The 24668-nt window shown below is 42.0% G+C and overlaps 1 protein-coding gene across 1 annotated transcript in view; it reads right to left on the bottom strand.

Annotated features, from left to right (window-relative positions):
- The window catches only part of ANO2 (anoctamin 2), a 309076-nt gene that overhangs the window by 24870 nt on the left and 259538 nt on the right, over positions 1-24668 (bottom strand). The window contains exons 17-20 of the mRNA XM_074326158.2: positions 22224-22335; positions 19965-20022; positions 19699-19799; positions 11210-11355 (exon numbers count right to left, since the gene is read on the bottom strand). Of these exons, the coding sequence (XP_074182259.2) occupies positions 11210-11355; positions 19699-19799; positions 19965-20022; positions 22224-22335 (417 nt within the window). The remainder of the gene's footprint in view (positions 1-11209; positions 11356-19698; positions 19800-19964; positions 20023-22223; positions 22336-24668) is intronic.

Raw genomic sequence — 24668 nt, forward strand, 5'->3', positions numbered from 1 at the left:
GAGATTCCCTCGAAAGCTTGCTTCTCCTCTCACAGGTTTTTCCAGCTTAATCCCTCACTCTCAGGTTTCTCTTTGTCTGGAGCCAGCCCATCCCCACCAGGAATCCGCCCAGAGGTAGCTCCCTACCCCCAGTGCCCTTCCTCAGGCTGACTCCCAGCCTTCCCCCCACTCCCAGCTTCCTCTTCACCTCATGGCCCCTCCCCCATGCCTGCTGGGCCCTGGGCCCTGGTTCCAGCACAATTTAGAAAAATGTAAATATAATACATCTCTCCCTGCTGCCTCCCTCAACTGATGACCTGTCTCACCATTACAACTGACAGGCTCGGAGTGGGCTCAGAGCACTTCCTGCCTGCATGGGTGGTCCTGGGCTCAGTGGGGAAGGAAGCTGACAGCTGAGAGAAGGACCAGGGATCACCATGTCAGGCACACCAGGGGGAGCACGCAGCTTTGGTTTCACTGCTCTCGTTTTCCTTCAAAGCCCAAGACAAGGTCCTTTCTGGAACTGGAGAGGTCCAGCTTGTTCTGAAGGAAGCAGAAAACCTCATTCTACCCCATCCCTTCACTGAAGCCCAAATTCCCACAGGTCCTGATAAAATTCTTTCATGGAATTAACTGGAAAGTGGCTCTAGACTCAGTTCCACTAACGGGTCTCTGGGGTGACCTTAGGCAACTCGTATCCCTCCCTGGGCCTCTTGGATTCTAGGAGCATTGTCTAGCTGGTATGTGTGAACCAGGATGCCAGCACGGGAAGAGCCCCTGGAGGTCATCTGGTTCAGTGGTTTGCAACTATTCTTGTGAAGACACTCAATGAAAAATGACTACAGCACACTAGTCACTTCTTTGGTATAGCCAGGTTTGTGCAGTCTGAAACCTCCCTTGCTTTCTCACTCAAAAATAATCTAGAAATGTGAGAAAGTGAGGGTGACATTAACTCTATATAACCTTATATTTTTAAAACATATTATTAGTAGCAGCATATTACTTGTAACACATTTACACAATTGATTATGACCATAGACCAGTGGGCTGCATTTCAGCAAGGAAAAACTCATCATCTGGTCTAATTCTCTAAACAGCTAACCCTTCAATAACGATTTGAACTGCACAGGTCCCCTTATCCATGGATTATTTTTTTTAAGGTTATGGTTTCAATAAATACAGTAAAGTGCCATAAATGTATTTTCTCTTCCTTATGGTTTTCTTAATAACATTTTATTTTCTCTATCTTATTGTGAAGGTACAGCATATAATACATATAGCATACAAAATATGTGTTAATCAACTGTTTACTGGGTATGATAAAAAAAATGCAGTGAATGTTGCTGCCGAGTGCCATTCAATAGAAAGGCAGGGATCTTCAATACGGGAAGCAGAACATTGAACCTTAGTAACAGCGTGTGACAAGTTTCAACTTGCTCGGTGCAGTCTGTTGAGTGTGAGCTACGGTTGTGAGAAGGTGTGTTTTAAAGTGTGCCGTAAATCATCCTCCATCATGACAACACCCTGTGTCATACGTTGCTTCTGGTATATGGCAATTTCTGTCAAATAACAACATTATGGTGTGTCATCATCCACCTTATTCACCAGATATGGCACCGTGAGACTTCCGGCTCTTCTCCCAAGTCAAAATGACCATGAAAGATAAATGTTTTGAATTGATTCAGGACATTGAGGCAACCACGACAGTGCAACTGAAGACGCTCACAAAAGAGGACTTCCAGAACTGCTTCAGAAAGTGGCAAGAAGGATGGGATAAGTGTGTTTGAAGTGAGGGAGAGTATTTTGAGGGGGATTAATGGCAATGTGTCTTTCACTGCAATAATTTTTTTTTATTTACACATTCACTGTATTGTTTGATCACACCTCATATGTTATTGATAAGGCTTTCAGTGAACAGTAGGCTATTAGTAGTTAAAAATTTTGGAGGAGTCAAAAGTTATATGTAATTTTCAACTGGGGGGGGGGTTGCTCAGTGCCTTTAACCCCTGCATTGTTCAAGGGTCAACTGTAATGTCAAGGAGGAGAGTGAGGCCCAGAGAGATGAAACAACATGCCCAAGGCCATACTGCTAGATAAAGGCACAGCTGGGTTAGCACCCAAGTCTCACCTGACACCCTGGAAAGATGGGAAGGAGAGATACTGCTCTCACTCTGCCTGACAGTGATCATCTGAATATAAAAGGGGCTTTCACTTAGTGATATGATTACTATCAGTAAGTCTTAGTTATCCATGGGTTGGCAGAAACACTTGCCTTCACAAGGTTTTGACATGTGTGGACTTTAGTCTTCTCTCCCACCAAGATGTTTGCCAGAGCTGCTACCTATGAGTAGTGTGGATGGGTTCATATTACGCCTTCTCTTATTTCTCTGACTTACTTCCTGGAAAAGAGTACATAATAGGCCTGGGGTGGGGGAGGAGAGAAGGCAGAAGTGACGGGGAGGAGGGAGAGGGGGAGACATAAAAGGAGAAGGAGGCAGAGAATGAGAAATATAACCACCCATCTTGATAATCCACTTACTGGATTATCAGCCCATTAAATGAGACTTGATGGCAGCATTACTAGAAATGAGATTGTTTCTGCCTAGATAAGAAAAAGGGGACACTACATAAATGATATCCTCATTTATTCAGTTGCTCCTTTACAGGTTTTCCCCAATATGTGTTCAGGGCCCACGCTATGGTGGGTGCTAGGAAAGGCCCTGAGATTGGAGGAAACTGCCCTCGGGAAATTAGTTACCAACAAGCGTCACTGTCTTAGGAAGCAGCTTGCCTGCAGTCCTGTGGGGGAAAGGGGCTAAAGTAAGGAGGAAGGGGAAGAGGGATGAAGAGAGAGAAACGAAGGCACTTTGGGGAGGAGGTGACACAAGGGCTGGTTTTGGTCAGGTGACTAGGAAGGCACAGGGAATTCCAGGGCAAGGAGAATAATATACAAGGTCAGGCATGAAAGGAGTAAAATGTAGCCTGTGGGTGAGAAATGATCTGTGGGGTTCATTGGGGCTAGACCTAGGGTATGCAAAAGGGGCTAGTATTAAATAAATGGACAGGATGTCCCATGAAGGCCTTGTTAAAGATGTGGAACCCTGGAAGTTTCTGAACAACACTGATAAGACCAGCACTACACCTCAGAAAGAATAAACAGAACAGTAGTGAGATGGTGGTTGTCAGTGGCTGTGTTGAAGTTATAGCAGAAAACACAGCAAGTGTAGGAGGCTAAGAGGCTGCATGCAGGAGCAGCTTCCAGAATACTCCAGAGGAAAGACCCACCCACTGGACAGGGCTGCGTGGACACAGAAGAATGAAGGAACAGTGATGGGGGTTGTTCCTCAGCTAGGGGCCTAGAGGATGGTGGGGTCACAAACATGGTAGAGAAGAACTCAGGAAGTAGTCGCGGGAACAAAGTCTCCAGTCAGAAGGCCCGAGAAATGATTCCCCTGAGATGGATTCTCTTGCTTGGCCTTGTCTGAAGTCCCCAAACAAGCCTGAGATGGCAGCTGGGAGACGAGTCTCCCATTTCCAGCCCTGAGTTTGTTCTGCCTCAGTTTCTAAATCCCAAGGATGTTCAGTAGGCAATTACAGGCCAAACGAAGAAGAGAATGAATAATCCTCTATGATACATCTCTGCTCGGTCAAATGGAAGCAGCAAAGACCTAACTTCTCTGAAGCAAGCATAGTTAGCTGCATTTTTTTTCTATGACAATGAGGCCCTTTCTTTTGCCTATCTCCCTCTCTGCCGCAAGATGCCGAGGGCCTGGAGGGCCCAGGCCCTGTTTGGTGCCTCTGTATCCCCAGTACCTGACACACCACTACCTTCTGGGATGGCCGGGAGGGGGGCAGTACAGAGGGAAAGACTTGAAATTGGAGTTGAGCTTAAATCCAAGTCTGAGTGAGAGCATTCCACTCTGTCCACTTCCGCTAATGACTTGATCCCTGAAGGCAAAGGAGCAAATTAAAACCAGAAGGGACTTTGCTTTGAGGGAAGCCCGGATAATAAACAGGGTTTACTTTGGTCTTGGGAGATGAAAATTGCTGTGTATTAAAAATATATATAAATATGTCCATGGTGAAAAGGGAGGCCGGCACAAATACCATAGAAAAGAGAAGTGAGGCCTCTATCTCCCTGCCACTGAAGGAAGGGGAGTTTAAGGGCCATTCATTCAATAACTATTTTATTTAGCTCTTACTATGTTTTAGGAACTGTGCTGAGTGTTGTGACTACAGAGGAGTAAGATTCAGCTTCTGCCCCTAAAGCACTCACATTTCCTCCTAGACCAAAGCACGTGTAAGACAAGAGAGGAACTGAGGATGGGAGAACCAAAAATGCTTCTAAGAGATGTGTCTGTGCGTGCAGAGCTCAGCAAGAACTTGTTGCAGGCAGATAGGCTAACACAGGCCAACTCAGACCTGGTAATGTGAGATAGGCAGACGCACGGATGCGGCACCAGGAAGGGCCCGCAAAGCAGGAGCCAGCTCCTGGATGCCCCGGTCAGGCTACGACGCTAGGGGATTTGAATTTTATCTTAAAGGAAGTCAGTAGCGTTGAAGGATTTTAAATAGAAAACATAATATGGTCTCAACTGCATTTTAGAAAAGCCATGTTTAAAAGTGAGAAGGAAAGAGGGAAGAAGGAGTGAGAAAGGCATCTGAGAAACAAGTTAGGAGGCATTTACAGTCAACCAAGGAGAGGCGAGGGCTTCAATGGGAATCCAAACTTCTTTGTAGAGGTACAGTGAATAAGGTAAGGAGCCATAAGTGAAAAAGGTTCAGGATCATTCGGAGCAGGTCTCTCCCCCCAGCTAGAGTTGATGCAAAGTCAGAAAGGAGTCATGGAAAAGAAGACAGGGTTTATGTCGAATCATGGATGCTCCTTCTGAACTCAGGAGTTCAAGCTAACAACTGGGACGCGGCTGAAGGGTGCTGATGTCCTGGTGTCTGAGGTGGACCTGCCCCATGCGTTTCCATTAATTGATACTTACAGGTCTTGGTGTCCATACCCAGACAGCCGAGGAGACTGACAGCCTCTGGCCCTTCAGAATAATTATCTGGCTTTCACTCTGAATAAATGAATAAGTAAATATACAATCACCAACGTACCTTCCTCCTATTAGAGTTTGACAGGACATAAATTCATGACTAAGAAAAATGAGATTTCCTCTAATGACTGTGAATAACAGAAGAAATTCGTCTCATCACCCACATTAATGGCCCAAGGGCCTCAGAGTTTGGGCTGCATTTCAGAAGCTGGAGGAAGATTCTAAGGAGTATAACTGAATTTCGGAGTTAGGAAGACAATAGTGATTATTTTTTGGATGACTAGAGGAACAAAAGTTTGTCAGTTTTAGATAAACAGATGATAAAAAGAGCACATGTGAGATGCCAGATTTCTCAAGCATAGCCCTGAGGGCTTAGGGTTCTCTGAAAGGACAAACTTCTTGGAATGTTTATATCTCAGGCTTCTGAATGAGAGTCAGATTTGCTTTGGAGTCTGGTATCCTCAGTCTTTAAATATTACTGCCTCTCACAATGGGATGGGAAGACCCTCCAGGGCTCACTACATTCAGGACCTTGAAACTGTGTTTAGTCAATTTCTAGACTAAAGAGAAAGAAATTGGACTCCTGACAATAACAATGGTGGCTAATATTCTACCGTGTTTCCCTGAAAATAAGACCTAGCTGGACAATCAGCTCTAATGCGCCTTTTGGAGCAAAAATTAATATAAGACCCAGTATTATATTACGTTACATTACATTATATTATATTATATAAGACCCAGTCTTGTGTTATAGTAAAATAAGACCGGATCTTATATTAATTTTTGCTCCAAAAGATGTATTAGAGCTGATTGTCCAGCTAGGTCTTATTTTCGGGAAACACGGTATGAGACCCTATGGCACAAGCACTGTTTTTTAAACTACGTTATATTCATCACTTACTTCTCAGAACCATCTTAATAAGGTAGGTGATATTATCATCAAACCCACTTTTGAGATAAGGAAACTGGGCCTGGCTGACTATAAACATCAAGCTCAGCGTCATGTAACTTGCTGCAGCAGACTTATTATTCGCAGCCTGTGGTGGTTTGACCCCAGAGCACACCTCTAAACACACTTAGCCTCCACTGCTGGATGAAGTCATCATTCGGTAAAGTTTATTCTGCAGTCTTTTATTGTATATGGGGGCAAATACTCCGTTTTTAAAGGGTGAAGAGAATAATCCAGAGCTAAAAAAAGTGAAAGGAATCTATCAGAACCATTGTCCTCATACTTATATAAAATATGAAATAAAATAGTCATATCTCTAAAATGATTGACAGTCAATGAAATGGCCTACCAAATTCACTTTCTGTGAAACTCGGCTTGACAAACCCATGTGTGATCCAGGCTTCCTCCTCCAGAAAAGACTGAATCAATATCAGTTGGATTGCTGACTGAATCAATATTGGAAACAACCGAAATGCGCATCAGTAGACGACTGGATTAAGAAACTGTGGTACATTTATACAACGGAGTATTACTCGGCCATAAAGAAGAATGAAATCTTACCATTTGCAACGATATGGATGGACCTAGCGAACATTATGCTAAGTGAGATAAGTCAGACAGAGAAAGACAAATACCATATGATCTCTTATATGTGGAATTTAAAGAATAGAATAAATTAACAAACTAATCAGAAACAGTCTCAGAGATATAGATAAAAAAACTGAGGTTTGTTAGATGGGGGGTGGGGAGATGGGGGAGAGGGTGAGGGGATTAGAAAGCACAATCGGTGGCCACAAGATTGCCATGGGGATGCGAATGACAATTTGGGGAATATGGTCAATAATGTTGTGGAGATTTTGTAGGGTATCCGATGGACACTTGCCTTATTAGGGAGACCAATTCATGGACAGTGTAGGTGCCTGACCACTGCACTGTACACCTGAAGTTGTAGCTGAATAATAATGAATGTTAACTATAATTTTATATATATAAATATAAATATAGTCAGAGGATGTGGAGTACAGCATAAGGAATAGAGTCAGTGGAACTGTAACAGCTATATATGATGTCAGAGGGGTAGTAGATTGGGGGACGGGGGTTATCACTGTGTGAGGGGTGTAAATAGCTAACTATTACATTGTCTTGTACACATGAAACTAATAAAGAAAATATCACCTTGAATTATTGAAGAGACTGTTCTGGTCTCCGTAATTGTTCCTCTAAGAGCTTAATACATGTTTGATGAATGAGTAAATGAATGAGTCTACCTGTGATTTCCTCATTCCTTCCTTAGTCTTACTATCTCTCTCCTATACTTACTGCCTATTTCCTCTAGGGAAACAGAGTTCATACACAGTCACAGCTTTGGCCAAGTGTTGTAACTGCTCCCTAGCGCCTGATGTGAAATGCAACCTTGCCTGGTCTTCAGGGCTGTCCATTAATCCCAGGTCTTTACTTGAACCCTCCCCCACCCAAAAACCGACATTTGCACTTGCCAGTCCTTTTCCTTGGACTGCGCTTCCTTAATCTTATTATTTATATGTAAATCCTCAGAACCAGAAGGAAACTTAGGGATCAAGTGCAGCCTCCTACCCAGAGCTGGAAAACTCTTCAGAACATCCTTGACCCACCATCAATCAAGCCCTGCTTTGGAAATGGCCCTTCGTTTGCCACTTAAAGTTGTAAAACAGTTATCTCCGTTAAGAAACCTTCTATAGTTAATTAATAAATTCATTCATTCATTCACTCATCTTTGTTTATCAGACATATTATGTGTCTGTTATGTGCCAGGAAATGTACAAGGCTCTAGAGGATCTGAAGATGAATAAACCTTAGTCGCTGTTCACTGGTCTTTAGAATCTAATAGGCTGGGTCTTCTGACACACAGATATGTGAGCAGTTTTACCACGATTTTGTAAGATACACCATCAGTATGTATATCAAATGCAATGCTGGGACAGAAAAGTAAATAATTAATGATTCCTCTCAGGAGGAATGGGGCTTTATCTAGGAAGACTTCACAGAGGAAGCACTGTGAAAAACTTAAAAATGAGTCTGGAATATTCGGTCCAATAAGGTGGAATGAGGTGGGCATAGGGCCTGGGCATCTCAAGCTTACTGCACGCTGATAATTCTTCCATATCATACAACTTGAGGACGCTGAATAACGTGTACTCACTCGAAGGGTATTTCATGTACTGCCTGCAGGTAGGTGAACTAATGCTTTCAGAAAGCAATTTGGTAAAATAAATCAAGAACCATACAATGGCTATACATCAGATCTAGTAATCACGTCTGTGGGAATCTATCGTGAGAAAATAATACTAAATGTGCAAAAGATTATATACATGAAGATAGTATATATTAGATCATTAATAGGGGGGGAGAATTAAAAATGAGCCTCCAATGCACTTCATTGAAATATAGGTAAACTATAGTACATTTATGAAGGGGATTATTTATTATACAGGTATACATGTTGAACATTATGTGACAACTTGGAAATATTTATTCATAGAATGCTAAATGAAAAAAGAAAAAATGTGTGCAAGGTATGATCAAGAAATATGGTGAATGTTTCAATTTTTAAAAATTTATTACAGTAAAAGACACATTGTCATTAATTCCCCTCAAAATACTCCCCCTCGCTTCGAACACACTTATCCCATCATTCTTGCCACTTTCTGAATCAGTTCTAGAAGTTCTCTTTCGTGAGTCTTTACTTCATCCTCTATCATGACAACGCTCCGTGTCACACATCACTTCTGGTATACGTCAATTTCTGCCAAATAAAAACATGGTGTGTTCTCATCCACCTTATTCACTGAATAAGGTAAACATTTTGAATCGGTTCAGGACATCAAGGCAGCCATGACGGTGCAACTAAAGACACTCACGAAAGAGAACTTCCAGAACTGCTTCAGAAAGTGGCAAGAACGATGAGATAAGTGTGTTCAAAGAGAAGGGGAGTATTTTGAGGGGGTTAATGGCAATTTGTCTTTTCTGTAATTTTTTAAAATTTAAATATTCATCACACTGTTTGATCACACATATGTTCACAACTTTAAAGTTATATACATAACAAAAACGGTCTATGAAATCGCACCAAAATGCTAATAAAAGCTGGACTTGAATAAGGAAAGTTTTGGGAGATATTCCTTTCTTTTCTCTATTTTCAAACTTTCTGCTATATGATTATTTCATTCCCTGACAACCTGTAAGTAGGAGGTGTGTGGGCATGTGTGTATGTGTGTGTGTGTGTTTTAATCTACAGAATGAATTTCACTCTCTATACTCTTGGTGTGAATTTCTTCCAGAAGTCACCAGGTCTTCTACTTCTCATTTTTTCCCTCTTCTCATTAATTTGTAAGTGCTCAAGTTTGAACACAGAGTAGCTGTCTATTCAATGATACAATGGCTGATAAAGTGGAGTATATTTCCCTACAATCCGCTTTCCTAGGGCCTCAAGGCCATTACGAGAAACAACAACACTTGACACTTAACACAGCTTTTATATGTGTCAGACACTATTAATTCATTAAATACAACAACCCCATGAGGTAGATATTATCATTTTCTTTTTCTTTTTTTTTTTTTTAACTGCTAAAGCAAATTGAGACACACAAAGGTTAGCCAGTTACCCAAAGCTGTCCAGCTAGTTGGCGATAGAGTCAGAATTTGAACTCAGGGAGTATGCTCAAGGGTCTCTGCTCTTAATCACTCAACAGAGGAAGCTTTGAAATAGCCAGCTATTTAGACAGAAAGGCATATAAAACCTACACAGATAATTGGGTAGTGGGTGTAGGGGACTAAAGTTGGAGGGTAGAGGTTGAGAGAGAGAGAGAGCTCAAGGATTTCTAATGTAAGCCCTTTCTCAAATAGAAGCCTCAATCTCTGGCAGCAATTTCTTTCTAAGAGGATGGCAGACATAGAATGGTATCTGAAACACAAACAATCATCTCTTTGTGAATATCTGGTAAGAGAGGGATTAGAGGTAGCACTTAGCTAAAGGTGAAAAGCATAAGGGAACTATGTGTTTACATAAACCAGGTCTTGATATTTTCTTTGCCTATTATTCCTGAAGCAGATATAATGATTGTTTCTTCTCTGGTGAGTTTATTTAGAACACAAAGCTCAAGCTTTGCCTGGAATTTTAGATCCCCAAGGCTAGAACAGATCTTTTGTGGCCATCTAATCTTGACTTTGCCCATCTCTCTACCCTTAACACAGATACACACATTCTTACAAACAGAAGAGGATAAATATCAATTAGAAATAGCAAGGGAGGTACCTGGTACACAAAGAGGCATTGGTGGTACCCTATTAAAAGTGATTAAACAAAGGAGGCAGGAGTCATTATGGAAATGAAATAATATTAAGTATTGAGTGATTCTTTTGTTGGATCTGATTAGTGTTTCTCCAACACTCTAGATTGAGTAAATGTTTAGATGATATGTCTGACCTCTTGGTCCTATGTTTTTAATTCATTAGTTCCAAGTCTTGGAAAGAGGCTTCTCAAATATCCACCTCAATAAAAAAGCAGGATTATTCACAAGTAGCCAAGAGTTTGAAGGCAGCTGGTCTAAGTTGGGATACTTCTCATAATGGAAAACTCATGTCTTCTGAACCACATGTAAAACAACTGTGTTCTATCAGCCTGTACTACATGCACTCCTGCTTTAAAGCGTTATGCAAGAACAACCAGAGGCTCTTTAACTAGAAATCTACTTCTCACCCCCTATACAAAATAATCCCCAACTTTTAAAAGAGAAGAGCTGACATTTTACTCAGCCCTACCTGATCAGAGTGGGGGATTCTCCTATGTTCTCCATGTCAAAGATGTATATACACCTTTGTCCCCAGTGTCATAGGACTACTTTACTCTTTCTTAATGGAAACTATATTCTTATAGGTCAGACTTCACTATTTTCCTTTCAGCTTTATCAATGATAGAAGCCGTAGGAAGGGACCTAAGAGACCAAACTTCTCATTTCCTAGATGAGGAGTTCCAAGGAAGAGGACATCATCCTAATATCAACTTGAAGATAAGAGTTGCTCCTGGGTCTCATACCAGGACTCTTTCTGCCCCACCTTTCTCAATTTTCATGTGGCACTGGAAGTGACATTGTGTAGCCATGAAGCCCAGGAAGGAGCAGAGACTGACCCAGTCATTTCCCCACCCCCTTGTCCAAATCTGCCCTCAGTAGAAGGAAAGAACATGAGGTCTTACTCATTTCCATGTACTCTGGAGTCAGACCAGTGTATGGTTCCAAGCTGTAGTCTAGGTCCCACTGCTCTGGATGCTTTGAATGAGCAGAGTCAGTTTCTCCAAGTTCTGTCTCATCTTTCAGCTTCCGAAATAGTTTCTTTAGTTTTCTGGAAAAGAAATGGACCAGTCACCAAAAGCCTCTGGAGGTTAGAGTTAGTTCTGCAGACAAAAAGGAGAAACAAACTAAATTTTAACATGAAGTCATCTCTGATCCAAGGACAGATGGGGGACACTATAGAGACTACTTTTTACTTAAAGACAACCTGAGGAGGTCCTTTACCAGTAATGAAAGGCTCCCCTGCCAAGGATCAGGTTTCTGCAAACCCAAAGAAACTGAATTTTTCTTGCTTTTTGATAGGCAACAAGAGACAGTCCTATTGTCTAACAGGTGATCTATCCACCCCCTTCATGGAGAAGAGAGAGTGTCCAGAAAATAGTAGAAAGATGCTCTCCTTCAAACTCAAATATTTTCAGGTCTTAATAACATAAACAGCATCATCTTTCCATTAAAGTCAAGCTGTACATTGTCTACCACTTCTATGGGTTGAAATCACCCCCTCCCCCACCCCCACAATTCATATATTGAACCTCTAACACCCAATGTGACTATATTTCAGCAAGTAATTAAGATTAAATGAAGTCTTAAAGGTAGGGTCCTCATCCAATAGGATTGGTAGCCTTATAAGAAAAGGAAGAGACAGTGATCTCTCTCTCTCTCTCTCTTCACCATGTGATGACACAGTGAGGAGGTGGTTACCTGCAAACCAGGAAGAAGGCCCTCACTAGAAACCAAACTCTGCCAGTACTTGAACTTTCTAGCCTCTAGAACTCTGAAAAAATAAATTTCTGTTGTTTAAGCTACCCAGTCTGCAGTATTTTGCTATGGAAGTCTGAGTAGACTAAGTCAACCACATGCAGGACTTGTTTGGTCTAGAATAACAAGACAATAATGGCCCAGCATCTCAGGGTTGTTATGGGGATAAGGTGAAACAATGTTTACACAATTTTTAGCACAATATCTGGACATAGTAAGCATTCAATAGATGATGGCTATTATTATTTTAATATTAAATGCTAAAATATGCCTAAGGGTATAGTCTTTTCATACTTCCCATTGATACATAATATATAGAGAATTAAGTTAGGTGAAGGAGGCAAATATAAGGAAATGTCCCAGCGGTGAAGGACATGCATCTTCTGATTGGAAGGAGCTACTCAGCATAATGATGAAAAGAAAAAAAAAAATCCCTCCACCAAAGCACATCACCATGAGATTTCAGAACTCTAAGAATTATGAAAAAGATTCTAAAAGATTCCAGGTCCAAAGAGACAAAGATAGATTCTCTAAAAATAATTTGGAATAAAAAAGATATTAGAATTCTCAATGACTGCTCTTGACACTAGAAAACTCTAGGGAAATGTATTAACATTGAGGAGGCAAATGATTATAGAATAGGATTCTATACCCAGCCAAAGTATACATCAAGTACAAAGGCAGAATAAAGATTTTCACACATGCAAGGTTTCAAAGAAGTTATCCTTCTATGATTTCATTCTCATGAAGTTCCCACAGGATGTATTTTACCAACCAAGTATATAAAGCAAGAAAGAAAACATATGTAATTCAGCAAACATGGAATCCATCATAAAAGGGAAACATTGGATCAAACTCAGATTGATAGCTATAGAGAAGGTTTAGTGAACAAAGTGAACAAAGGCTTGAACAGGAGAATGAAGGGTTCTTAAAGGATGGTCTGCAAGAAAAAAACAAATGTGACCAATAAGACAGCTGATGTGTTTAATGGGGTAGAGTGGCTAAGAAAGTGGACATTTAAACAAGTGTTACCAATATTGTGTGATAAGTATTGTGAAGGGAGAAGTTTAGGTAATTATGAGAACATAAAACAAAGAAACCTAACCTGGTCTAAAACAGAGGAAGTTTTCTGTGAGGAAGAGATGTGTAAGCCAATTAAATGATGAAAGATGATAGAAACAGGGTAAGAGGGAGAGTGGTGTGACAGAGGGAATTATTTGTGCAACAGCCAAAGGCAAATGTGAGAATGGTTCATAAAAGCGACTGAATGGAGTTCAAAATGCTTAGAACATAGAGAAAGTGACAAACGATTTATAAAGATAGTGCAAGTTCATGGTATCAATGGCCTTGTAAGTCATGTTATGCATTGGTTCAAGAGAGAGATTATGGTAGCAGAGCCTAGGGTGATTGCAATAGACACAAAGAGAAATAGACAGATTGAGACATGCTTAGGAAGTAGAGTTAAGAAGCTGGTGGTGAATTGTATGTGGGAAGGGAAGAAGAATGAGGAACGAAGGGTCTTTGGGCATCTGTGTGGATGGTAGTACAGCTAAGATAGGGAACACTAGAGAAGAGGTAGTTTGAGGAGATGTTGAGATGGAGGGTCCTATGAGACAACTAAGTGGGGATATCTAGTAAGCAATTTTGTCCATGGGTCTAGAGCTCAGAAAACAGATTTGGGTTGGAGCTCAAGGCCTGAGAATCATCATGGAGAGAACAACTGAAGCCCTACAATGAGCACAACACGTGGATGGAGCAGGGCGGAAAACATATCAACAGTTAAGGGATGGATGGAGGGAAAGGAGCTTTCAAAGGGCAAGGAAGGAGCAGTCATAGGAACAGAAGACCACGTGGCGAAGAAGTTGAGGGCAAACGAAGAGCTTCAGGAAGGACTTTGTGGTCAGCAGTGTAATACACTGAGGGCATGTCAAAGTGATGAGGGAAAAACAGCAAAATCCAACAACTAATTCTCATGAACCCCTCCTTCCCTGAAGTTTCCCTCCAGGAAATCTTGGCGACCATTAAAAAAAATTAATGAAGAAAGTGCCTCAAGAGTGGGATTTAACAGGAATCCTGCAAGTTGTATAACATACAGATGGGCCGTTTGGAAAACTTCAGATTATGATTCTGACCGTATGATGCACTTGCTCGTTAAAATAACTCCTTTGATGTTACCCCCTTATCCTTTTCATCTGCTATGTTTCTGTCCCTTTTTAATGACAAGTCTGAGAAACTGTCTGGAAGGCTCAGAGTCTTTCCTCTGCTTGTGCCCCATGGGCTCACCCCAAGGCCATGGGGAGTGTCTGTCACACCTGGGGCCTCCCGCGGCAGGAATCTGGGCCCCAGGCAGTCCTCCACAGACCCTGGCTCCACAGCCACCTCGAGTCTCATTAAAGAAGGCAGAACCAAGCCCTGTAGGGCCAAAGAAGAGAAACACATCAACCTCTGAGCTATGTATTCTTTTTCTTGACACCTGACAAGGGTCAAATTTGTTCCTTAAACTTTGGATTCATGGCCAGATTCCACTGTATTTGAGAACACAGACCTCCTTTGCCTGTGATGGCTGTAAAGAGAGACTGTTTTATGTCTTGAAATGTAATATTTATCACATTTACCAAAAAAAAAAGCAGAAAGTTTATAAAATCTTACTGGCTGTGTCCAGGGTTATATTAACAGATATTTTGGGATGTGATCTTGCACTTTAGTAAGAACAGGGATGGGGGAAATTTTGCCAGTGGAAGTAGATCTATCTGTTCTGTCTACCTCAGACTTTGCCCAGGAAAGAATCTGGAACTTGAAAAAAAAAAAAAAAAGCATTTATTCTTTCTTACACACACACACACACACACACACACACACACAACACTGGAAGTAAGTTTGAGATAAAATTATAGCAAGCAGTTGGGATTTAGTGTGGCATGTTTAGAGACACTACGCAGTTAGGACCCAAAGTCTATCTTGCACAAACACATATGGGAAAGAGAAAGGTGGGGTGTGTGTGAGGGGGGTGGGGATGAGTGAATTCCCCATCAGTGGACTCAGGTAATGAACAGCACGAGATCAGATTCTGCCATGTTGCCATGTTGTTTACAATGCCGGAAGTTATCTCAGAGGGTGCTACTGATGAGTACTATTCTGATGCCTTTAATGTTTAAAACCACCCAGCTCCTCTCTGGAAAGCATCTGCCACAACTGTGTCAGCCCCCTGGAGCGTGGGTGGCATGAGTGGGGACAGTCTGAGGCCAGACCGTGCAACCTAGTTTTATCTGTTTTCATGTCAGAATGGTTTTTCCTTTTTCGGATGTCCACATTTTCTATTTTCTAGATAGTTGAACATATATCCAAGTTGTATTTTCACATAGCCATGTTGAATGAAAATCTTTCTAGAATAACTTTCCCAAGATCACAAAGTGAGTACATTCTAAGGCCTGGATTTAAACCCACATCTGTCACACCCTGCCCAATCTCTGCCTTTCAGCGGTGAGCTACCCCAACCAAAGACCTAAAGACCACTAGTTTGTATAATTTACACTGCTCCTTCCTCACTGGTAGGTTCAACTATCATTTCTGTTTGGACTATGAAAGATTCCTTTTTATATTCCTGCTTATTTCATGTTTTCCAGCTGTTGTACAGAAGGATATTGCTAGGTGCTTGAACACTGCATTGCGTGGGACTCGTCTATGGAGAGTGGGTTCTGAGTAGACAGTGGAAGATCCAATCATCATAATCATAGTGATTTCATGTGACCAAACTCAAAATACAACCCATAGAATTATAAAGAACCCTAGGGTTTAACGGCAGAGCTTTTGCTCTACATTATTGAATTTAATTATATAATTATGTGGCATGTGTCCTTTAGCAGACTGGAAACTGAAATGAAGAACAATATTTTGAAACAGAAGCGACTTGTACTAGTAATCAGCAGTGACTAATTTCACTGACTAGAGGAGAGGTTCATTGAATGTAAGAGCTGAAATGACAGCCCCTTAGAGACGGTTATAATGCCATCATGTTCATCAAGAGATGAGGACAGTGAGACTTAGAGAAGTGACTTGTCCACAGCTTTATGAGTTGCTATGTAATTGCCATCAATTAGCTGTGGCATATTAAACACACATCAAGCACAAACAAGAAAATTTAGCCTTCAAGGCCAACAACCATGTGTTCGTATCTGTTACGGAGCTGATGGAGTTGGTGGGTGGGAAACCTGCCAAGACACTGTCCAAACATATGCCTGAGTTCTTGCCTCTCTTATACTCTATAAAACGCTTCTGCATCCAGAGTGAAAGGGTTAAGTGGAGGAGCAGATGTCCAAGAATAAAAAAAAAAAAAAAAAAGGGCATCTCATGCCCATAAGCTATATACAAATCCATCCAAAGCAGAACAATGATTTATTTACTAGAAGGACAGGTATCTTCCCCAGATGTTGAAGGGGAATGCAGACTTGCCCTTGTAGCAGTGGTAGAGGGGCTGGATTTTTAGCTTCAAAGAAGCTAGATGTGGCTTTCGAATATCTTTTTTTTTTTTTTTTTTTTTTTTTTTTTTTTTTTTTTTTTTTTTGGTCTGTGTATTTTCTGGGTGTTTGTCTATAACAACTGCAGTCTCTCTGAGATGGTAAACTCCTAGAGAATGGCAACCATGTGTTTCACCAGCATTGCTTGATGACTATCACTAAGTGACTGTCAGTCAGAAAGCTGGGAACAGGGCACTGTTTCAGAGGGTTCAGTTTCTCGAGATTGATGATTTCCTGACTGATGGCTAGAGGCAACTTAAGCAGGGAGCTAGAACGAGATGCCCAGGCACCAATAGTCTCACCAATCCTCCTGCAAGACAAGCATGTGCCTGAGGGCCACCTGAGGTTGTCCCAGTGTGGAGGCAGAAAACCATCCTAAGCATTCAGCCTAATTAGTGGTGGGTAATAGTGAGATCTTTTCTGCGCATGGGGATGGCAAAGTTTTATGAGGAAATGTTGAGGATTCTCATTCCCTGAAGTAGAGTTCTCATTAAAAAGGGTTTCCTTTCCAGGTAAACTACATTTTTTCCATTACATCTTTAGCTCTTTAAGTCCGTTCCTGAGGAAGACTAAGAATAGCTTTCTCTGGAGATTTTTCAGACAGTTACAGCTCCCCATGGAAGCAGGTGACTCTGGTGTCGTTTTCCATGGAGAAAGGAGTGGAATCATACAGCCGCCAGTGGTTCCATTCAGCCCAGCAACCGAGGACTCAGCAACCTTTCAATAGATTTAGAGAGATCCTGGGCTCTGGCCCTTGCACTGACATGCCCCAAGCCTTTGATCAGGGAGCTGCCATCTCTACAAGCCGTACTTTCACCATCTGTAGTACCATCTAGGTCAGGAGGTGTTTTTGATAAGCCTGAGTCAGTCTGCTGTTTGTTTAGAAAAGATACCCACACCCAAGAGAAACTGTTTCTTTAAACAAAATAATGGCAGACCACCTTATTACATATGATGGTCGCAGCCTTCTTTCAAGAGACAGACATTGCCTGGAAGAAACCCCTCTGTTTAGGATGCCTTCCTTGACTGCTCCAAAATCCTTGACCTTTACTTACTCTGAATTCTGATGGAGTTTGCACTGCAGATAGGCACCCAGTTACATGTTATCTATTTTGTCTCCCAAACTTAAACTCTAAGCTCTGAGAAGACGAGGGGAATTTAATTAATTAATTAATTAATTACCGACAAATCTTGGGCATCAGTTGAAAGAAAACAGAAAACAGACAAGCTTTTGTTGTAGATCGAATTGTTTGTATTCTCTCCAAAATTCCTATGTGGAAGGCTTTAACTCCAAATGTGATGTTACTAGGAGGTGGGGCCTATGGGAGGTAATTAGGTTTAGATGAAGTCGGGAGGATGGAGCCCCCTGATGGGATTAGTGCCCTTATAGGGAGAGGAAGAGACATCAGAACTCTTGGTCTCTCCACATGTACACAAAGAAGAGATCATGTTGAGCGTACAGCAAAGTGGTTGCCATCGGCAAGCCAGGGAGAGAGCTCACATCAAGAACCAAATCTGCTGGCACCTTGGTCCTAGACTTCCCAGCCTCCAGAACTGTGAGAAATGAATATGTGTTGTTTAAGCCACCCAGTCTGTTATTTTGTTATACCGTGTTTCCCTGAAAGTAAGACCTCGCTGGACAATCAACTCTAATGCGTCTTTTGGAGCAAAAATTAATATAAGACCCAGTCTTACATTATATTATATTATATAAGACCTGGTCTCATATTATAGTAAAATAAGACCACATCTTATATTAATTTTTGCTCCAAAAGATGCATTAGAGCTCATGGTCCAGTTAGGCCTTATTTTCAGAGAAACACGGTAGCAGCCCAAGCTGATGAAGACAACTAGTTAAGTTCAGACTGCACTTTTTGGTATACAATTCGCATCTTTTAATATCTGAGTCACATGAGCCAAGAAGTAGAGACAGTGGTATTCCCTGCAAGCCCTCCTGCAGTGTAGACAGTGTCATTCCTGGTTATGTAGCTCAGAGCCAGGCTCTCTGACCCTTAAAGAATATTCTGTTAGCCACTTATTGTTCTTAAATTCGTTTGCTTCTTGAACTAGCCAGAGTGGATTCCAAGATCCACAACTAAGAACGTTGGTCAATGATATGAACAAATACAGCTGGAAAGAAACAGATTAAACAAGTTTCTTTATAGCAGGACTTCTCGAAACAATTAATATAATGTACATAGTCAATCTCCAAGAGAGAGATGCAGTGTGTGGCAGTATCTTCACCTAATCCTCTGGGGACTGCCTATTGCATCCCAGAACAGTTAATCTTGCAAGAATTTTGCAAAGAATTCCAGGTCTGGTACAAATTGTCCATTCTGTCCTCCCAAACAGAATTGGTCCAGCCTATAAGTGCTACCCCAGTTATCGCTGCAATTCCCAGCTCTCTGATGCTGGGCTGCCTGAAATTGTTCCCTAAAACAGATTCTTTTTTAACACCATAAAGCAATAGAAATGAAACACAGAATGGTTTCCATTTTCTTTGACCTGAAGGTAGATTCTCACTTGCAGCATCCTCTTTGCTTTAGGTCTAGTGGCTGTGAGTCAGTGTTTTTTTCGTCACTATTTCAACACAAAACCTAATTGAAAGTCATTTTTCTATGAAATTTATATAAACCAACTGGGAAGAGAGAGAGAATCCACATAGAAATCCATTCTGTGTTTCGCCAGCTATGCATCCTTTCGCTCCTAAGATCATATATTCCACAGTTTCTTAGAGATTTTTCTAAATGGTTAAATGTTTCAAACTTTCATATTCATCTGTCCACCATATTGAAAGTCTCTTTCACTTATTCACTGGGAAAACAGATAGCATTAAAAATATTATGCACCTTGAGGTTAGAGATACCTGATTCTTAGCTCTGCTACTTGCTGGTTACGTGTACTTAATAAAGGGCTTACTCTTTCTGGGCCTCAAACATCCCGAATCAGACTGGCAAACAAGGCTTCTGGGAGGAGCCCTGCCTTATGGGGGAAGCGGACAGAGGAGTAAATAGCCAAGTTATCTGAGAAGAGGAGATGCCATGCAAATCCTGCTAAAAGTCTGGCCTTACTGAGCCAGGCCCTGGCAGCAAGGAGAGAGATGAGAAGAGTTCATTACATACGGGACTCCAATCTCAAAGATGTTGTTCTGGATCAACTGCTTCCCCAACATGATGATACTGAGCTGAATGCAGAGCTCCATGAGGCAGCCCCCGGGAGCACACTGCAGAGAGGAAAAGACAAAGGCAGGAGCGGTTAGACAAAGGGAGCTCAGAGAAGCAAGGGCATGAATTCAGCCATGCTGCAATCGGGATAATGATGGAGCTGGGGGTGACAGGTGCACCTACAAAGCACTAGCCAGGCAGGAAACACCAGTGGCTCTACTTGCCTCTTCCATGCGGTAACCATCGAACACATAAACATAGCTTCCAGGTCTGCCCACAAACCTGAAATTGAGAAGCGTGGGAAGAGTTAGGGAGAAAAAAAGTCAGGGGCACTTGAAGGCATGCTTTCTGAGTGGAATAGCTACTGCCCAATGTCCTTAGAAGTACTGGTCAGGGCAGTTCACACCTTTTTATCCACTAACAATCACCTATAACACCTAGGGTGCCAGGGGATAGGAGCTAAGGCTGTTGTGGGGCTGGCGAGATCACAGGGTGTGCATGTGTGGGGAGGATAACTTCCGAGCCTAAACACAATGAAGCTTGGATTATCTCCAAGTGCACTGTCTGTGTATCTTCCCTCAACCAGTGTCCAGAACGGAGTTCTGATTGCAATTCCTCTGTGAGCGCTTCTGATTTTCCCTGAAATTAAGGGTGAGATGGACTCAGTTGTAAGTGGGGATTCCTGGGATCAGAAAAAAAAAAAAAAGTCTAGATTTCTTACTGAAAATATTCAAAGGAATGGAAGAAGCCTGCCTCGTTCCTCTGCTGAGTAGTGTCGATTTTATTGGAGGATAAGAAGACTGGGCAGGTGGGGGAGGCAGAGAGATAAAAGCCAATCATAGAACTAGACAGGTCATCAGAAGAACCCTACTTATTTGAAATGTCATTCCTGTGTCCACCTGTTAAAATCCTACTCATCTATTTAAGGCTCAGCTTAAATGTTTCCTTCTCTGTGAGGTCTTCTTCTCGCTGTTCATCAAGTGTTCACCAAACACTTTTTTTACACCTCTTATTACAGCACTTATTGCAGATTACAGTGTGTTGTTGCAAGACTATCTCTTTCAATGTACCACAAGTTCATCCAAAAGTCAGGACCCTATTTATTTTTTGCCTAGAATATCATATATATATGCCATTTGTTATTGATAATAAATCTAGATAGAAAATACCAATTAAGTTATCGACTCATTAATATGGATAGTCTCTCTGCTACTACAACTTCATGAGAGTCAAGGGCAGAAGTCCTGGGAAAGGGTTGTGGTTTGGGCCACAAATACATTTATAAAAAAAATTATCAAATGTGGATGGTGACAGTTCTCACTATCAATGTCTGCTTGATAAGCATTTAGTTGTAGGGAAGTTTTCCTGACATACTTGATGCCTACTGGGAAATCTCCTTGTAGGTAGCCAATGAATCTGACTAGAGAAAATATTTTTCAGAAGTTATTTTTACGTTCACACCTAGAGTATAATGGAGAATTTGACTTGCCTTAGTTGCTGGTTTCTGGGAAAAACTTCTAAATCCTTGAAATTTCCCTATAGGAGTGTCTTTGTTATTCTTGGTTGGCCCTTAGGACTATACCTAAGTTTATGCTAATGAGATCCCTTAGGACGAATGAGAACATGCCAGAAAGACCAACCACGTGATTAGAGGGTTGGGGCTTTGAGACACATAATAGCAGCCTGACCTCAGTCCTGAAGTTTGAGTTCAATCACATGGCCAATGATTTGATCAACTATGCCTGCTTAATGGAACTCCAATAAAAACTCTGGACACTGAAGCTTGGATGACCTTCCTGGTTGGTGGTACACATCAATGTGCCAGGAAGCTGACATGTCCTGAGGACATGGAAGTTTCTGTTTAGGACCTTCCTAGACCTCGCCCTATGTGCCTCTCCCATTTGCTGGTTTGGATGTGTATCCCTTTACTATAATAAAACTATAATTTTAAATATAGCACATTCCTGAGTTCTATAATCTGTTCTAGTGAATTATTAAACCTGAGGGGTTACTGGTTGTAGGAATTATTGTCTAAATAATGAATGTTCCGGGAACCCCACAGATTATGGCTAGTGTCTGAAGTGCAGTATTGGGGAAGACTGTGCCCTTAATCTGGGAAGTCTGCACTAACTCTGGGTAGTTATCATCAGAATTGCATTGCAAAACCTAAGAGCCACTGGCTAGACATGAAATTCCCTCCTGCCTCATCCTCAAAGTTTGGAGACTCAAATTCTTTTTAAGACTCACCCTTAAAAGGGCCCAGAGCCAAATCCATGTAGAGTTTTCCCTATTTATCAGAATCTGAAGATGCGAAAACAAAATGATTTAGTGTTAAAGCCATTGCTTCATGAACAGAAAGGTGGAGGTGGACATGGGGGGGTGGGGCTGAGGATGTGAACTGACAATAGGGACAGGCTAACTCTTCTGGAGGACTCATACTTAGTGACCAATTTCCCTTCCATGTATGACAACAATACACTCACCTCCCCTTGAAAAAGGCCACATAGAAGATGGGTGAGTAGGCATTGACAAACTTTAGCAAGAATGCTTTGAGTATCAGGCGTTCTTCAAAAGTCTGTTCTGTTTTTGGAACCTCTGAAAAAGAAGAGCAAAGCTGGTAAGACTGAAAGACAGATTTCTCAACTTTCCAGAGCTCTGACCCTGTGACATGAGACATTGTCTCTCAGCTTAGTCCTTCAGAGTAGAAACCAAGAGATCCAGTTCTCTGGCACTTAGAATTGAATTCATCTGGGAGATCCCAAATGGTTTGCCAGGTAATATGAGGTCCAGGGTATATTACATCATCACCTTTCTCCTTACACTTCCCCCCTCTTATCCACTCAAGCAATGGTTTCACACTGCTCCTCAAAGAGGGGTCTGAGCAAACAGAACTTCCCCCCACCACCTTCATCAAGGGAATTCAGCTTTTCCCTGTATAATTGCCACTTCTATAAGATTTCACCTGAACAAAAGTCTCTGATGAAAAACTTGTTAATCACTGAACTAGTCAAGAGGCAGCAAAGACTCATCTCGGGCACCATGGCATGGTTCCTCTTTCTCTCTCCATTTTTGGCAGGAAAGCCGTCACCTGTATGTTCTCTGGGTAGGCTGAGTCATCTTGCATTCACTCACTCAGATGATGAAGGATTATCAAATAAGTGAAACAAACACAGCCTGAGCCCTAATGCCTCAAACGTGGGGCTCCCAGTGTGTTCTATCAGGTCCAAACAGAGGAGTCAGTTCTCCAAAGAACCCTGAGAAACAGTGAATAGAAATCTCATTGGTGCCTTGAGAAGACTCGAGATCCATGGGACGCTCCAGTGGGCAGCTGTGCAGAGTACTTAATGGTGTCTCCACAGACCATGACAAATAGCTTGGCAAAGAAAACAGGTTGCAGGGCCATAGTACAGGGCCAAAAGCAAAGCACTAAGCCTGTATCGCATGCACTCATAAGTACAGCCTGAAAGGATGCTGAGCACAGGGCCAAAGCACCAGGCCACGCTGGCCAGGGAGTTCTGGGTCCAGATGAGACCCGTGTGTGGACATGCCTGGCACGTCTGCCCACCTGACTCACAGGTAGCTTTGGGAGGGATCATTAGAAAAGTGGACACAAGACCCTGCTCTAGCCCCTAGAATGCCCTTCCCTGATCCATGCCCTCAGGTACAAATCCTTCACATCCTTTAACATCCAAATCAAATGTTACACATAATCTCCTTCCCAAAGCCTTCCCAGATGCCTTCAGCTGGTAGTAAGCTTTCTCCATGTTCTTCTATAGTATTTTATATTTCTGTATTATGCTGTATTTAAAATTACAGGAATGCGCTGTATTGAAAATTATAGTTTTATTCTAGCAAAGGGATACAAATCCAAACCAGCAAATGGGAGAGGCACATAGGGCAAACTCTAGGAGGGTCCATGCCTTTGAAAGTCACAGTGATAGTAGATTTCATTGATTGTCTCTTAGTTTGGGTTACCCTCAAAAGTCAAGGATTTAGGAGTAAGTAGTTTATTTGGGAGGTGCTCCCAGGAAGCTTGGTGAAGGAGAGGGGTGGTGAGTCAGAAAAGGGAGGGAACACAATGTGGATGGATTCACGCAAAGGTTAATGCCACAGGCAACTGGGACTCAATCCCAGTGGGGACCTTCTAAGACACTGTGAAGCACACCTCAGAATCATTACACTGAGGGGTGAGCAAGCAGGAATCCGTCACTGGTTGAAGGTCACTGCTGGGTTTGAGTCTATGGCACTTCAGCTTGCCCTGTGCGTGGGTTGAGCATGCCCCACAAACAGAGAATGTCGCAGACAGCTGCAGTGGCCTCTGGGGCAGCCAAGGGGATGTGCGTGCTGCACAAGAATGCCTGCTCCAAGCTACTCTACAGTACGGGCATCGCACACAGGTGCATGCATTTGCTATCTCATTTCATCCTCACCTACTATGGGAGGGAGATATTACATCCCACTTTTTTGGATGAAGGGAACTAAAGCCCAGAAAGGTTAGAGCCTTGCTCAAGATCACACAGCCAGTAAGTGACGGAATTAAGATTTGAACCCACATCTGCCTACCATACAATGAAATCAGGATCTTTGATTGATTAATGTTTGCATCACATATTCTCTTTCACCTCTCCATCCTCCACCCCAAAGCCTAACATCACGCACTTAACAAATATTTGTCACTGTTCAGTTCACATTTATTGAGCACCAGCTGTGTACCAGCACCTTGCCAGGATGAATGACGACTTCACCACTTTTTTAAGGAGCTGCATTTAGCAAAGTCGCTATGAAAGCCTTTTGCAAACTACCAAGTATCCTCCAGATTTACTCTATAAGCAAAAAGGTATCAGCGCCCCTCTAATCATGAAAGTGGGAAATCCTAGGGAGAACAATCCTGCATTTCCACAATATGTGTCCCCACACAGCACAGTGAG

The sequence above is a fragment of the Rhinolophus sinicus genome, chromosome 1 (assembly GCF_057876585.1).
Source record: "Rhinolophus sinicus isolate RSI-liver-muscle chromosome 1, RSI-T2T, whole genome shotgun sequence".
NCBI classification, from domain to species: domain Eukaryota; kingdom Metazoa; phylum Chordata; class Mammalia; order Chiroptera; family Rhinolophidae; genus Rhinolophus; species Rhinolophus sinicus.